This window comes from Carlito syrichta, unplaced genomic scaffold (assembly GCF_000164805.1).
Source record: "Carlito syrichta isolate Samal-C Ts95f unplaced genomic scaffold, Tarsius_syrichta-2.0.1 Scaffold312190, whole genome shotgun sequence".
NCBI lineage: Eukaryota > Metazoa > Chordata > Mammalia > Primates > Tarsiidae > Carlito > Carlito syrichta.
The window spans coordinates 360,046-375,545 of NW_007256286.1; the positions used below are offsets into that span (position 1 = coordinate 360,046).

Sequence of the window (15,500 nt, forward strand, 5' to 3'; positions counted from 1 at the left end):
CCTACCACGCCTGGCTCATTTTGATTTATTGTAGAGATGAAGTCTCACCAAGTTGCCCAGGCAGGTCTCGAACCCGCGGGCTCAGGCAATCCATTCACCTCAGCCTCCCAAAGGCACGGGATTACAGGCTGAGCCACCGAGCCTGACTGGTTGTGTCCATTTTAAATAGGAGTAAATTGGGATCCAAGAGAGCAGCCAGGTAGGAGCTAGAAAATCAGTGGCAGACAGAGCTGGGATTCCAACGCAGGTTTGTCTAACTCCAGAACGTCCACTCAGCCACTCAACTCTCCTGCTTGAATCCTAGTCATTGATGTCAGGGTGTAAGCATCCCATGTGAGGGCACATGGCGGGTAAGAGAATGGAGTAGATTAGGGCTACTGTGTACTGGTATGTTTGTTCAAGGACGGTTTGTTACTTGTTCATGGTGAGGTAATTTCAAAAATTGAGAGTAAGCATTTAGGAACTTTTAAAGCAATTTGACATTTACTGTGACATCCAAGTGTGTGATCATTTTTCTTGCAGTTCATTTTTTTAGAGCATATATTGCATATAATTCATACACCACACAATTCACTCATTTAAGTATATAATTCAATGACTTTCAGTAAATTTACAGAATTGTACAGTCATTGCCATGGTTAATTTTAGAAATCTTCATTGCCACTGAGAGAGACCCTGTACCCATTAGCAGTCCCTCCCCATTTTTCTCCAGCCCCTCTAAATCCTAGGCAGCCACTAATCTTTGTGTCTCTTTAGACTTAATTCTAGACATTTTATGTAAATGGAACCATATTCTATGTAGCCTTTTGTACTGGCTTCTTTCACTTAACATAATGTTTTTAAGGTTTATTCATCTAGTGGTTCGTATTGGTACTTAATTCATTTTGTATGACTGTACCATATCTTGTTTCTCTATGCGTTGATGGCTATTTGGGCTGTTTCTCACATTCATGTGCAGGTTTTTGTATGACGATTTTATTTCTCTTGGGTGTATACCTAAGAGTGGAATGGGTGATAACTGTTTTCCCATTTTGAGGAACTGCCAGACTGTTTCCACAGTGGTGGAACCATGTTATGTTCCCGCCAGCAATGTATGAAGGTTTAAGTTTCTCCACATCCTTGTCAGCACTGTCACTTTCATTTTATAATTTACAGCCATCCTAGTCATTGTGAAATAGTAGCTCATTATAGTTTTGATTTGTATTTCTCTAAATGACGTTGAGCATCTTTTCATGTGCTTATTGACCCAGTAATCCTTTGGCATATCTTCTTTGGAGAGATGGCTTTTCTGATTCTTTGCCCATTTTAAAAAAAAATTATTGAGCTGTAAGGGTTCTTTATATCCTAGATGCAAGTCCCTTATCAGAGATAGGACCAGCAGATAATTTCTCTCATTCTGTGAGTTGTCTTTCATGTTCTTGATGGTATCCTTTGAAGCCCAAAGGTTTAACTTTTGATGAAATCCAATTTGCCTGTTTCCTTTTTGTTGTTGCTGTATATTTTTCTTTCTTTTTTTTTTGAGTTGGAGTCTCACTCTTGTAGCCTAGGCTGGAGTGCAGTGGCACGCTCACGGCCACTGTAGCCTCGACTTGCTGGGCTCAGGCGATCCTTCTGCCTCAGCCTTCCAAGTACTGCCTATGTTTTCTTTGGTTGTATGTGCTTTTGGTGCCATATTTAAGAAATTCATATTTTTTGTTTTTACAAGAGTATTAAGCTACAATAAGTTTGAGGGAAAATTAGTTCTTCCCCATAGATAGTTTGAGAAACACTGGAGTAGATTTCCTTGAGGTCTTATTTAAATTGTGTGGTTTTTTTTTTTTCCTGAGTTGAAGTTTCACTCTGTCACTCGTGCTTGAGTAAAGTAGCATGAACATGGCTACTGCAGACACGACCTGCTGGGCTCAGGTGAACCTTCCGCTTCAGCCCTCCAAGTAGCAGGGACTACAGGTGCACACCACCATGGCTGACTAATTTTTTGATTTATTGTAGAGACGAGGACTTACCATGTTGCCCCGATTGGTCTCAGGCAATCCTTTCACCTCAGTCTCCTAAAGTGCTAGGATCACAGGTGTGAGCCACTGCGCCTGACTTTAAATTAAGTTTGGATCCAGGATAGAGAGCTCTTTCCCTCTGCTTCTATTTTGTTCACTGAGAGCCTCGCCTGACCTACTTGACTCTCAGGCTGCCTTTGGCTTAAGTTTACAAGAACAGATGCTCAGATGAAAGGAGCAATGGCTTTACTGCTGTATCCACCTTAAATCCATCTATAAAAAATGATTTGATGCCTTTCTGACAGATGAGAACATCTGTTCTTCCTGTCCCCATCCAATCTCTCACATTGCATTTGACCTCCTCCTAGTATTATTGAAGCAAATGTGTTGAAAGTTGTGGTTTTTAAAAACATCCTGCTAAATTGAGATGTATTCCTTTGAACAAGATAATAAGTAGCCAGCTCTCTCTGCTTGTTTTTATGAAAGGAAGAAAGCTGTGCAGTGAGTCCAGGAATGGTCTTTGTTGTTGCAGATGTTGTATGATGGTGGGGAAGGGATTGTGTTTCTACTGCAGTCTGTCACAGGTTAGAGCATGCTGAGGGGCTGGGAGCCGTGAACAGAGTCATGGGATGTGAACAGAATTGCCAGTCACCCCTGCATCCCAGTAATGATTTTGATAAGGAGTCGAGGTTTGATGAGCTTGAAGCTTATTAGGAGAGATGGCGCTTGCTGTCTTCTAAGCCCCTGATTTAGGAAGACTTTAGACCTTTTCCATGCCCCTTCCCAACAGATTTCCAGGTGGTGAGAAGACAACAGGAAGCCTTTTATTGTGTCTTTTAGCAGTCATTTGAATTTTGAGGTTTAGCTACTTTTCTCACTTTTCTCATCCTGATTTCCTTTCTCATTTGTTTGGGCATCCTTTGACCTAAACTTGTTCTTATTGATCTCCCCAGTTTGCTTATTTCACCTTAATGGGAATAAAACAGACCTAAGTTTAAAGGAAAAGGTGAGTATAAGAGTTCTTCCTTCCCTCTGGCAAAAAATAGATCTTGAGTAATTAGTACTTATGTAGCAAAGAAAGAGGCAGATGTATTCATAAAAGAGAGAGGATACCAAGAGAGTTGAAGCACATATCATGTATCCCTACGACAAGCAGCACACAAATTCTCACAGCAGCATTATTTATTACAGTCAGAAGTGTAAACAACACAGAAGGGTAACTCTTGTGTCGTTCCACTTATATGAAGTTCCCAGGTAGTTATTCATGAGTCAGAAAGTAAAAAGGGGGTTGCCTGGGATAGGGGGAACATAAGAATAGGGAATACATGTTTAATGGGGACAGAATTTCAGTTTGGGAAGGTGAAAATGTTCTGGAGATGGATGCTTGTGATGATCTCACAACAGTGAGAATGTGTTTAACGTTACTGAACTGTACACTTGAAAATGGTATGTTTCATGTTATGTATATTTTGGCACAATTTAGAAAAACAGTTGTCTAAAGAAAAACCCACCTAGAAAAGGCTCTTATATTGTGATAGGAGTTGTGGTTTCTCATCTTTTGAACTAGATGAGATGCTTTCATACTTATTAGAAGAGGAACTCTTTAAATGAAATCTCCCGTGTTTTAGAAATTAGAGTTCCATGTAAGTGACGCATGTAAGTTCCATGTAAGTTCCTCGGGCAGTTGAAGTCTCCAGAAGCCCTTCCAGAGACCTGTCGGTCGTGTGGTGCTTGAGTGCTTTCAGCTCTCCAATTTTAGCCTGTGAAGCTGGGAATGGCTTTTATTTGTTCTCCCTTTCTTACAAATTGAAAGGTGATACAAGAACTTCTACTGAAACATACTGACTTCTCAGCTTTTTAATTGTGTTTAATGAAAACCCTCATTTGTACGGTTCTGTAGAGCACTTCCTCCCATGATACGGATTTCCCTTCAGCCCTGCTCCAGTCGGGAATTAGGACTGGTGCACTTTGCTCCGGCAGCAGTGTCTTGGTTAGACCGTGGTCTCTAAGTTTTTATTATGTACCCTCTCAGTAAAAAGTTAAGCGTGTAATATACATAAATTACATATCTGTCCTACTGAACTTGCTCATTAAAAATAAAACTTTTTTTTTTTAGAAATTAAATAAGATAGGCTGGGTGTGGTGGCTCACGTCTATAATCCTAATGCTCTGGGAAATCAAGATGGGAGGATTGCTTGAGGCTAGGAGTTCAAGACCGATCTGGGCAACATAGTGAGACCTCAGGTGTACAAAAAATAAAAAATAAAAATATTAGCCCAGAGTGGTGACATGTGCCTGTAGTCCCAGCTACTTGGAAAGCTCAGGTGGGAGGATTGGTTGAGTCCAGAAGTTTGAAGCTGCAGTGAGCTATGATTGTACTACTGCACTCCAGCCTGGGAGACAGCGGGAAACCCCATATCTTAAAAAAAAAAAGAAAAGAAATAGGAATAGAAATTGCCATCATCTTCTTGCTTCTTAGCAGATTGTTGTTATTTCAGCATATTCTTCTGGAAGGATTGGAGAGATGTAGAGCTGCATATGGCACTGTTTATGTACTTTTATCCTGTCTGGCTTGTGATTGATTTTGATATTTAAAAAAAAAAAGAAAAAAAGCAGTAAAGCTGCTCTGCAAGAGAAGGCAAGAATTTTGGACGTTTCTGATGATCCGAGAGCTCTGTACTGAGTTTTGTGCATACACTTATGTTTCTCAAGGGTGTGGAGAGAAGCCCGGGACCGCATCGTGGGCTTCCCTGGCCGCTACCATGCATGGGACATCCCTCATCAGTCCTGGCTCTACAACTCCAACTACTCCTGTGAGCTGTCCATGGTGCTGACAGGTGCTGCCTTCTTTCACAAGGTAAGGAAAGCTGGTATTCACCAGACATCAACCAGGCGTGGTGGCTCACTCCTATAATCCCAGCACTCTGTGAGACCAAGGTGGGGGATCACTTGAGGCCAGGAGTTTTTGACCAGCCTGGGCAACAAAGTGAGACCCCATCTCTAATTTTTTTTTTAAAGAATGGCATCAACTTGGTAAGAGTTGAGCCTTTGCATGGCAGTGCAGTGCTCCCCTCAGGTTAGCTATGCTAATGCTTCTTACATGTCCCTTTGATATTAGAAAGCAGTTATTTCGATTTTGAGAGACAATGATCAAGATGCTTAGAGCGACTCTGGAATATTCCAAAGAGTGCACAAGTGCATGTAGGCCATTTGGAAAACCAATTGGTCTTTCTGGGCATTGACTCTCCCTTTGTACAGCTGCGGGCACTGGGCTAAAAGGCCTCTCAGATACCTTCCAGTTTCAACACTGCCACCCCAGACGTGGCCCGGCCAACAGAAGACTGATCCTGGTGCTCTTCTGATGCTAACCACCCTGTCCGAGCCCCACAACGAGCCTGTGTGGCCCGCTATTCTGGATGATGCCTTAGAGCTCATCACTTCCACTCGCCTCAGTCCTGATTTTCACTGAATATCCAAAGTGTGGAACTCCCCTGTCACAACTCTACCTGTGCTGCTCTCTGCATTGTTCTTCTTTTTTTTGTTTCTGACCCATCTTGCCTGTGTACCTCTCTGTTCTGCAGGAAGCCACTGGCTGTGTGACTGGTCAGATCTGAGATGTGCTGTAAGTGTGAAATACACACTTGATTTTGAAAACCTATTATGAAAAATGTAAGCCGGGCTTGGTGGCTCAGCCTGTAATCCCGCGCCTTTGGGAGGCTGAGGTGAGTGGATTGCCTGAGCCCGCCTGGGCAACTTGGTGAGACCTCATCTCTACAATAAATCAAAAAATCAGCCGGGCGTGGTAGCGCATGCCTGTAATTCCCGGCTACCCGGAAGGGTGAGGCGGAAAGATCACCGGAGCCCAGCAGGTCGAGGCTGTGGTGGCCAGGAGCGGCCACTGCACTCCAGTCTGGGCGACAGAGTGAGACTCCAACTCAAAAAAAAAAAGAAAAGAAAAATGTAAATTATCTCTATTTTTTACTCATTGAGTACATGTTGAAGTGTAGTTATTTTGGATGTGCTCAGTTAAATGAGATATAGCATTATTTTACTAAAAATGTGGCCACTATAACATTTAAAATGACATATTGTGGCTGCGTTGCATTTCTGTTGGTGGTGCCGCTCTGTCCCCCATGGCCATGGCCTTCCATTAGGCTCTAAACGCTGTTCTGAGGTGACCAAAACTCTCTACTCCTCACTTCCCAGAACCTCTGCCTCCTCGACCTCACTGAAATCTGACTTTTCTCCATGGACAGTGCTTCTCCCTCAGTCAGCCCTTTCCTATAGCTGGTGAGGCTGCTGAGTTCCCCAAATTTGTGCTTTGCAGCAGGGAAGACTTGGAGAACGTTTTCATTACTTACCAGTGACACGTCTGGACATTTTCCTCTCAGCTGTCACATAAAATCTCATTTGAGGCTTGTGCCATCTGTCTTGCTCCTGCCATCGACTAACCTCCTCATTGTTCCCTCACACTCATCAAGACAGTCCACTAGGTGCAGTGGCTCATGCCTGTAATTCCAACACCTTGGGAGCCCAAGAAGAGAGAATTGTTTGAGATCACAAGTTCAAGACTAGCCTGGGCAACACAGCAAGACACTGTCTGCATCCAAAAAAAAAAGTGCACCTGGCTCTTTATCTTTGTCTCCATCCATGCCCTTTGTCATTCTAGCACCTTCACTGTCCTCATGGAAGATCCTGTAACAGATAGTCTTCCCTGTAATAGATAGTATACCTTATAATAAATTAAGAAGTGAAGAGTTGTAGGTATTTATTGCATAGGCTTTTGATAGAATTCATTTAATTTCAAGTTTACATAATTGCATCTTTAATGATGGCTATGTTTAACAGCAAGCTCACAGAACTCCTGAAAATGGCGCAGTCAGTATCTGTGGTGGGTGTGGGTGGCTTCAGCACACCACTTGGTAGGCCTCGTAGGGCTGTGGACGGACTGGCTTCGCCTGAGCGAGATTGGAAGGTGTTGGAGGCTCTGCCATGAAGTAGTAACATGCTTAGTTGTTCAGTTTTAACAGCACCACCTGCTGTGCTGAGGTTGACTGTAGGGGAAAAAAGCAGGGCGACTATTTGGGAGGTGATGTGAGGAATTCGGAAGAGGTGGAGGTGGTTTGGAGCAGGGAGTAACCAGTGACGAAGGTGAGAAGATTCAAGAATCCGCAGATGAGGCAACGAGGGATTGGATGTTTCATGGTTCCATGGTTTATTGAGGCTTGAGAAGATAGCCATGCTTTTTTTTCTTCACTTACCTTATTTTGCCATCGTCAGAGGTAGATATTGTTCAGCTGAGCGGTGTCTGACCTAGACTGACAGATCTTTGTATTGATTTCAAAACTGCTGAAGTACCAAGGAGATTACATGAAGCTCTGTTTCTCAAAGGGAGTGATAATGGCCATTTGAATGGGGATAAGTCCTCACTGCAGAAGATCTGCATTGCAGGATGTTTCGCATTCCTGGCCCCACCTCTCTGAATGCCAGTTATTGTCATACCCTAGACACCCCACAGGCTTCCAAACAACCCCTCAGTCCATGCATATTTTTGCTAAAAGTGGACAGCCTGTGGCCTCTAATAGGTCATGTGATTCTTTTTCTTCCCTTGGCAGTATTATGCCTACCTGTATTCTTATGTGATGCCCCAGGCCATCCGAGATATGGTGGATGAGTACATCAACTGTGAGGATATCGCCATGAACTTCCTCGTCTCCCACATCACTCGGAAGCCCCCCATCAAGGTGAGGTCCTGCTACCTGTGGGGCTGTATGTGCGTGCATATCAATCTGCTTGTTTGGCGGTAGCGTGTATGGAGCCACACCATCCTCAGAGCCCACCTGAGTGCCGTGGGGATGCTGAGCCCATGTTCCTCAGCATAGGGTTGTTTGTAGAGTTAGATGGGTTGCTCATGCAGGGCTCTTTGCCCTTAAAGCCAGTGGATAGAATTCAGAGGGTTTGACGCTTGGGTGGGAAAGATACTGGGTTTTACTTTTATTAATCTCTGACTGGAATTCGGCGTTCTCTTCAATGGTGAGACAGACTAGGGTTCATAAGAGTATCTGCAGTAATTGTGACTTGTTACCAATAGAAATTACAGATTTTTTTTCATGTCACGTTACATTTGTTGCAGTATTTCTGTGTATTTGTTACATTTGTTATATCTCTTACATTTGCTGCAATATCTGCAAAAAAGTATTGTTTCTGATTGTCACTGCTTTTCCATCATGGTAGTTATTAACCTTTCGTAGATCTTGTTATTTAATGCATTAATAAAACAGCACATGTACCACTGTATTTCAGCACAACTTTTTGCCTTCGTATCCCATGTATTTTAGTTTATGTATCTAAAAACATCATTCTGAGAGTTCATGGCTTTCATCAGATTGCCAACTGGGGGAGGGGGTGTCCATCAAACAATAAAAGAGTTTCTGAGTTAATATATGTAAAGCTCTAAGAATCGTGCCTGGCACATAAGTAAGCACTGTTAAAGTTATTTGCTCAAAAACAAAAGTACCTCAGAATTCTAGAGATTTTTATTCTGCTTTTATCTTTGAGTCGCTGAGCAGGCTTAGGCCAGAATAAACTAATTTTACACTCAGTGCACAGAAAACCTAGTCCCCTTCCCCTTCCTGCATCACTGCAGACTCAGGCAACAAGATAAAGTGTCCTGGAGAGTGTTAGGATAGCGTCAATCCTTATGACCTTGCAACAAATAGCACCACAGAATCTGCCACTTCAAGTGAATAATATTTATGACTGTGCTTTGTCTGTTTATGTCATGGATTTACACTTGATGGTCTTAGAAAGGCCAACAGCTAAGGTTTTATTTTCATTGTTGTCAGAAAGGCATGTTATTTAATTTTGTAAAATAATGCTTATTTATCTTCATGGGTGTCATATGGCCATAGGTAGATAATAATTATGTGCATACTTCATTCTTCTTACATTTTGAAGGTAAGTTCTAGACTAAGTATCAGCATGTACTGATAACGGCAGTCAAATCATATTTTAGAAGCTGGGTATGATGGTGCATGCCTGTAGTCTCAGCTACTCGGGAGTCTGAGGTGGGAGGATCGCTTGAACACAGGAGTTGGAGGTTAGAGTGCATCTGTGAATAGACACTGCACTCCAGCCTTGCAACATAGCAAGACCTTGTCTCTTAAAAAAAAAATCTTGAGTGGCAAACAGAGTGGTAACCAGAGGACACTAGTTCCATGCAGCAGAGCCTAACAAAGAGAGATAAATGAATTCAGGGGCCTATTGTATTCATTTATTCCTAATCAAATCTTTCCCATGCACGGCCCACTGTTAGAATGCTGAATGTAACTCCTGATTGCCCCAGAATTTCTTCTGTTGCCCAGACTTCTGCTAAAGCCTCACAAAAGAATAATTAACAAAAATAATACATCAAATTTTTTTTTTAACTGTGAATGATAATAATCACAAATATTTATATAAAAAGAGTATGTTTTCCAGGTACCGTGATAGGTCTAGTATTAAACAGTGAAAAGCACGCTTCTTTGTAAACTTTGAAGTAAGGAGGTAAAGGTCCTGAAAATTTATGATTGGTGCGGTTTTCTGGGTTTTTAAAATTTTTTTAGCCAGGCATGGTAGCGCGCGCCTGTAGTTCTGGCTACCTGGAAGGCTGAGGCAGAAGGATCGCCGGAGCCCAGCAGGTCGAGGCTGCAGTGACTGGGAGCGTGCCACGGCACTCCAATCTGGGCGACAGAGTGAGACTCCAACTCAAAAAAAAAATTTGTTGTTGTTTTTTGTTTTGTTTTGAGTCTAGGTCTCACTCTGTCACCCAGGCTACAGTGCAGTGGCATGATCACAACTCACCGCAGCCTTGATCTCCTGGGCTCAGGCAGTCAGCCTCCTGAGGAGCTGGGACTGCAGGCACATGCCATGATGTCTGACTGATGTTTTGATTTTTCTGTAGAGAAGAGGTCTCGCTATGTTGCCTAGGCTGGTCTCAAACTCCTGGCTTAAGCAGTCCTCCCACCTTGGCCTCCCAAAGTGCTGGGATTATAGGGGTGAGCCACCACACCTGGCCTGTTTTCTGTTCTTATGTGGTCAGGAGCTGGACTTTAGTCAAGATGTGTCCTTCAATTTATGCTTTCCTAGTGGATCAGAAGACATTATCCATGAAAATTTAAAGTACTCAAATGATTAGGTACCTAATAATAGCGTTGGTCACCTGAGCACTCACAGACGTGATGAATTTTTTATCTTCATTAAAACTTGTATAGCCACTATATTATTAGGTCAGTGTTCCATTAGCTAAACCGCCCTTCAGTGTAGAGAATGGAATGGAAATAATTTGGACACGGTGTATATGATTCTTTCCAAGTGAAAACTTCAAAACTAAGTATTCTCTGTGAATTTTCTCAAACTTACTAGAATACAAGAAGAATTCAATTTAGGTTTGGGATGACTTTTGAAAAATCAAAGGCTCAAATTAAGAATTTTTTTTCAAATTCTGAGTTAATTATTTCAAATTCTGAGTCTAATTAGAGTATGGAACCAGTTTCAATGAATATTTTTATTAACTTTCTTTTGCTTTAAGTACCTCAAGTTGTTATTAAACTATTCCATTCCTCGTTTGAATTAGGAAAGTTGGACTTCTTTTTGTGATTGGCAGTGTTCTTTCAGTAATGTTAATATCTTAATATTTGCTAAAGAGCAGGGAGTTAATGTCATATTACTGCTTTGAGTAATGTACTACTTTTGCAAGGAGGAGAAAGACTTAGAATGTGAATAGTCTTTATTCAGAATAAAGGATTAAAAACTCACCCGGAATGCTTTGAGAAGATAGATGACTTAGGTGATAAGGAAGCGGAGAAGGGAAATATAAGTGAACATCATAGTTCTCTAGGGTAATATAGATTCTCGGCATCTATTGAGGATTTTCCTTACTGTTACTAAGCATAAAACTAGTATTTCTCTTAGTAACATTGAGTTACCTGGAACCTTCCCATGTGACATATAATCTACAGTACTGGTTAAGTTTCTTCAGTGTATATTATAGTCGTTACTGTATCTTTCTTAATTTCCTTTCTTGTATGTTGTATTATATAATACAGTTATATATTTATAAATCTATTGTGGTACAGTCTTAACATTTTTACCAAGACAATTTGGAAACCACTGCTTCAGTGACAGCAACAATTATACCAGAACTTTTTTGTCAGATAGAAAAATTTGCAGGTTAAAGGGCTTTTCGCCTGAAGTTGGATTCTGGTATCTGGGATAAGGGGAAAGGTTTTTAGGTACAGTGAGAACAAAGTAGATCTCCGGACAGAGATCCTTCACATCCTTGACTTCCGTGTCCCGTTCCAGTGAGGAGTGGTGGGAGGAGTCATGGCTGACTGTAAGTGTGAAGGTCCTCAGGGAGGGAGACGTGAGGAGCGGGGGGAACCCAGGGGACGGGAGACTGCGGAGGTCATGACTTCTGCAGGGTCTTGGTTATGAGTGAGTCGCCCCATGAGCACTGGCCTCTGCTTGCTGTCAGTTTAAACTCTGGAAACGGGGTTCTGATGGCTAATATTGACTGTATGCCATGATTATTCCTTAGTTGTACATTATGGGATGGGCCTTCCTATTACATGTTTCCCCTCAATTTATAGCAGTAATAAGAACTTTAAAATTACTTAGGAAAAGACAGAGATATTCAGAAAAAAATCAAAGGTATGCAAACCTTTTGGCATATTTCTTTTGGGTCTCTGGTTCCCTGTCTGTGGGGATGGTTTTTTTTATTCTTAAAATTTACATGCTTTTTGTAGTCTGCTTTTTCAAAACTTGAAAGTAAATTTTCTGGTTCTGGTGAGATAGTAGACAAGATAACTTAAAAACTCAATCACTAGAAGTAAACTTTGCTTTTTCAGTGCATAGCTGGACTCATGAGAAGTCAAGGAATTGCCAGAAAGGCAGGGGGACTAAAACCTAGGTGGCATGCATGTGAGATGTCACGAAGGCCATGCTGGGGGGCTGCTGTCACCTGGGTCGTCTTGAGGTTTGGGTTTTATCACTCGTGTGAAATATAGTAAAGAATCTGGGCCTGCTGAGGCAGAGATGTGGAATCAAGCCTTTCCCCGTTGCCCCGGAGTGATGATGGGCAACTTGCTTATTTTAACCCAGACTCTGACAGGTGGGAGGGAGGAAAAGTGTAGAAGGAGGCTGAGTTCCTGTGGGCTTAGGGATGCATGCTGCATGAAAATTAGACCTCAGTCATGGATACCCTTGGACTGTTCGATGGAATAAAACCAACAAACTGCTGTAAAGAGAAATCCCTTCACCTCAGGCCACACAGAAAACTTACGGATAAAGCCTCACTGAAGATGCGCTTGATTGAGATCTTACCAGTCACATGAGGAAGCAGTTGATCATGAGCAAGAGTTAACAGACGTAACAAACAGGAAGGTTAATTGTCAAGAATTCCCAATAATAAAGCCATTAGATAGGATAAAATAAGTAGGGCTAAAATGACTAAAGAGATAAAGGGTATTGAAAACATAAAGGAACACAACTCTACAAAAAAAGCAAATAGACTGGAAAGACTTTAATAGAACTACTGAAAATGAAAATTGGCCGGGCCCGGTGGCTCAGCCTGTCATCCCAGCACTTTGGGAGGCTGAGGCAAAGTCGCCTGAGCCCGTGGGTTTGAGACCAGCCTGGGAAACTTGGCGAGACCTCATCTCTACAATAAATAAAAAATTAGCCAGGTGTGGTAGTGCGTGCCTGTAGTTCTGGCTACTTGGCAGGCTGAGGTGGAAGGATCGCTGGAGCCCAGCAGGTTGACGCTGGGGTGGCTATGAGTGTGCCATTGCACTCTAGCCTAGGCAATGGAGTGAGACTCCAATTTAAAAAAAAAATTCTAGATATGGAAACCTCTGTGAACAGGATAAAAAGACATAGATGAAAGGAAAATTGGCTGGGCTTGGTGGCTCAGCCAGTAATCCCAGCACTTTGGGTGGCCAAGGCAAGTGGATTGCCTGAGTCTGTGGGTTCGAGACCAGCCCAGGCAACTTGCCAGGACTTCATCTCCACAGTAAAATAAAAAATTAGCCAGGTGCATGTGCATGTGCCTGTGGTTCTGGCTACTTGGAGGGCTGAGGCAGAAGGATCGCCAGAGTCAAACAAGTTGAGGCTGCGGTGGCTGGGAGAGCGTTCCACTGCACTCCGGCCTGGGCTGATGGAGTGAGACTGTATCTCAAAAAAAGAGAGTATGAACTAGTAGATAAATTTTTTAAAAATTTCTTCCTCATCTTTCTTTGTGGGGCTTCTGCAGCCCATGCTTTTGTCTGCTGGGTCCCAGTGTTTCCACACAGGCTCCACGCAGACTTGCTGGTGTTACTTCCCCGACCCATTAAAAACCAAAATTCTCCTGGCCATCTCACAGGATTTGGCTTTTTCATTGTTTGGCCTTTGAGGATTTCATTTCTTTTTTTCTGAGTTGGAGTCTCACTCTGTCACCCAGACTGGAGAGTGCAGTGGCTGTTCCCAGCCACTGCAGCCTTGACCTGCTGGGCTCCGGCGATCCTTCCGCCTCAGCCTTTCAAGTAGCTGGAAATACAGGCACAGACTACCACGCCCAGCTAATTTTTTGATTCATTGTAGAGATGAGGTCTTGCCAAGTTGCCCAGGCGGGTCTCGAACCCGTGGGCTCAGGCAGTCCACTCACCTCGGCCTCCCAAAGGCACGGGATTACAGGCTGAGCCACTGAGCCCGGCTAGGATTTCATTTCTTATTGCGAGCATAGTTGCATATTTAAAGAGATGGTTTATGTATTTCATCCTGCATTTTCAGGTGTTCTATACTGAGGTGTTCTATATGTAGCTATTTGCTACGTTTATATGAAGATTTTACTCTTCATTCTTTTCTAATTGCTTGAAATTTCCTAATTATAATATAACTAGACTATAATAGAACCACTTTCCCATGTCTTTTTTTTTTTTTTAAAGATGAGGTCTCGCCAAGTTGCCCAGGCGGGTCTTGAACCCGCGGGCTCAGGCAATCCACTCACCTCCGCCTCCCAAAGGCGCGGGATTACAGGCTGAGCCACCGAGCCCGGCCCCATGTCTTTAAATGTAATTTTCTTAAACATCTTTTAAGTGAATGTATAGTATTTTAGAATTAACTAGTTTAGTTTAACTAGTCCCTGTTTGGGTAGTTTTCCAGTATTTTGCTGTTGCAAACTTTGATGAAATGAGCAACTTTGTTTCCACCTCTTGCTATGCAACCGAGATGAATACTAGAAGTGGCAGGACAGGTAACACCAGACGTCGTAGGGCTTTGGCTCTCTACTGAGTGCAGGTATTCGGAAAGAACTGTAGATGTTCTGGATCCATACTTGGAGAGAGGGAGCTCTGGGCTGGGGCACTGGCTCTTGACTCGCTCTGCAGAAAAGTCGCCCTTGAGGAGCCGCGTCTTCCCCGGGGCCTGGCTGAGCTGCAAAGGTTCTGTCAGCACCAGCGCCGCAACGCTTACCCGCTCTTTCTTCTCTGTCTGCAGGTGACCTCGCGGTGGACTTTCCGGTGCCCAGGATGTCCTCAGGCCCTGTCCCATGATGACTCCCACTTTCATGAGCGGCACAAGTGCATCAACTTCTTTGTCAAGGTGTATGGCTACATGCCCCTCCTGTACACTCAGTTCCGGGTGGACTCTGTGCTCTTCAAGACCCGCCTGCCCCATGACAAGACCAAGTGCTTCAAGTTCATCTAGGGACATACAGATTTGGGGGAGAGGATGGGCAGAGTGAGGGAGGTGGCGCCTGAGGTTCCTAGGCGTTGGACCTTGGGGACATCACTGGCGGGGTGGCCCAGATCCTCAGCCGAGAGCAGCCGCAGGAAGAGTGGGAGGAAGCGGCTGCCTCGATCTTGAAGTCGGCCACACTGGGCCTGGAGCCCTGGGCAGGAGACCCCGGGGTTCGCCACACAGGGCACTGACTGATAGCTTACACTGAGGACCATGGGGACTCTGGAGAGTCACTCACATAGTTCATAAGCCCAGGACAGCTGGTTTGTGGCTTTTAAATTCAGTAACAACTATTATTATTATTTAAAAAGAGAAAGTTTCAGATTTGCCATTCAAGGCTTATTTATATATGTGTGTGTGTATATATGCACACACACTCACATACATATACATATATATATATTTTTGGCAGGAGGAGTTTGAAGTTTTTGCCTCTCTGAGTAAGGGACCCATCAGGCTCCCAATGTTTTATATTTTGGCAGCGATGGGTCCTGGCCTTGTGTCACCTGGCGTATCCTTGAAGATCATCTCCCATCCTCCCCAGGGCATATGTGTGCAGAAACAAGAAAGGGACGGGCCTTGGACAAGATAAGCTCTGTGGTGTGCTCCCCTCCCTTTCTGTCCCCCTCGGCCATCGGTAGCCCCATTCGTGTGAGTTCTTGGGAGGACCTGCGCCCTGGGAGCAGTCGGGCTTCCCTTTGCTGGGGTCAGTGGTTTCGGAGGACTCATCTTGAGGCCATGCTTGTCCCATTC

At 43.5% G+C, this 15,500-nt stretch overlaps 1 protein-coding gene across 1 annotated transcript in view; it reads left to right on the forward strand.

Annotated features, from left to right (window-relative positions):
- Positions 1–15,083, forward strand: part of EXTL3 (exostosin like glycosyltransferase 3) — a 34,642-nt gene extending 19,559 nt beyond the window's left edge. The window contains exons 4-6 of the mRNA XM_008069687.1: positions 4,704–4,848; positions 7,607–7,735; positions 14,505–15,083. Coding sequence (XP_008067878.1) covers positions 4,704–4,848; positions 7,607–7,735; positions 14,505–14,714 — 484 coding nt within the window. The 3' untranslated portion in view covers positions 14,715–15,083. The remainder of the gene's footprint in view (positions 1–4,703; positions 4,849–7,606; positions 7,736–14,504) is intronic.
- Positions 15,084–15,500: the final 417 nt, after the last annotated feature.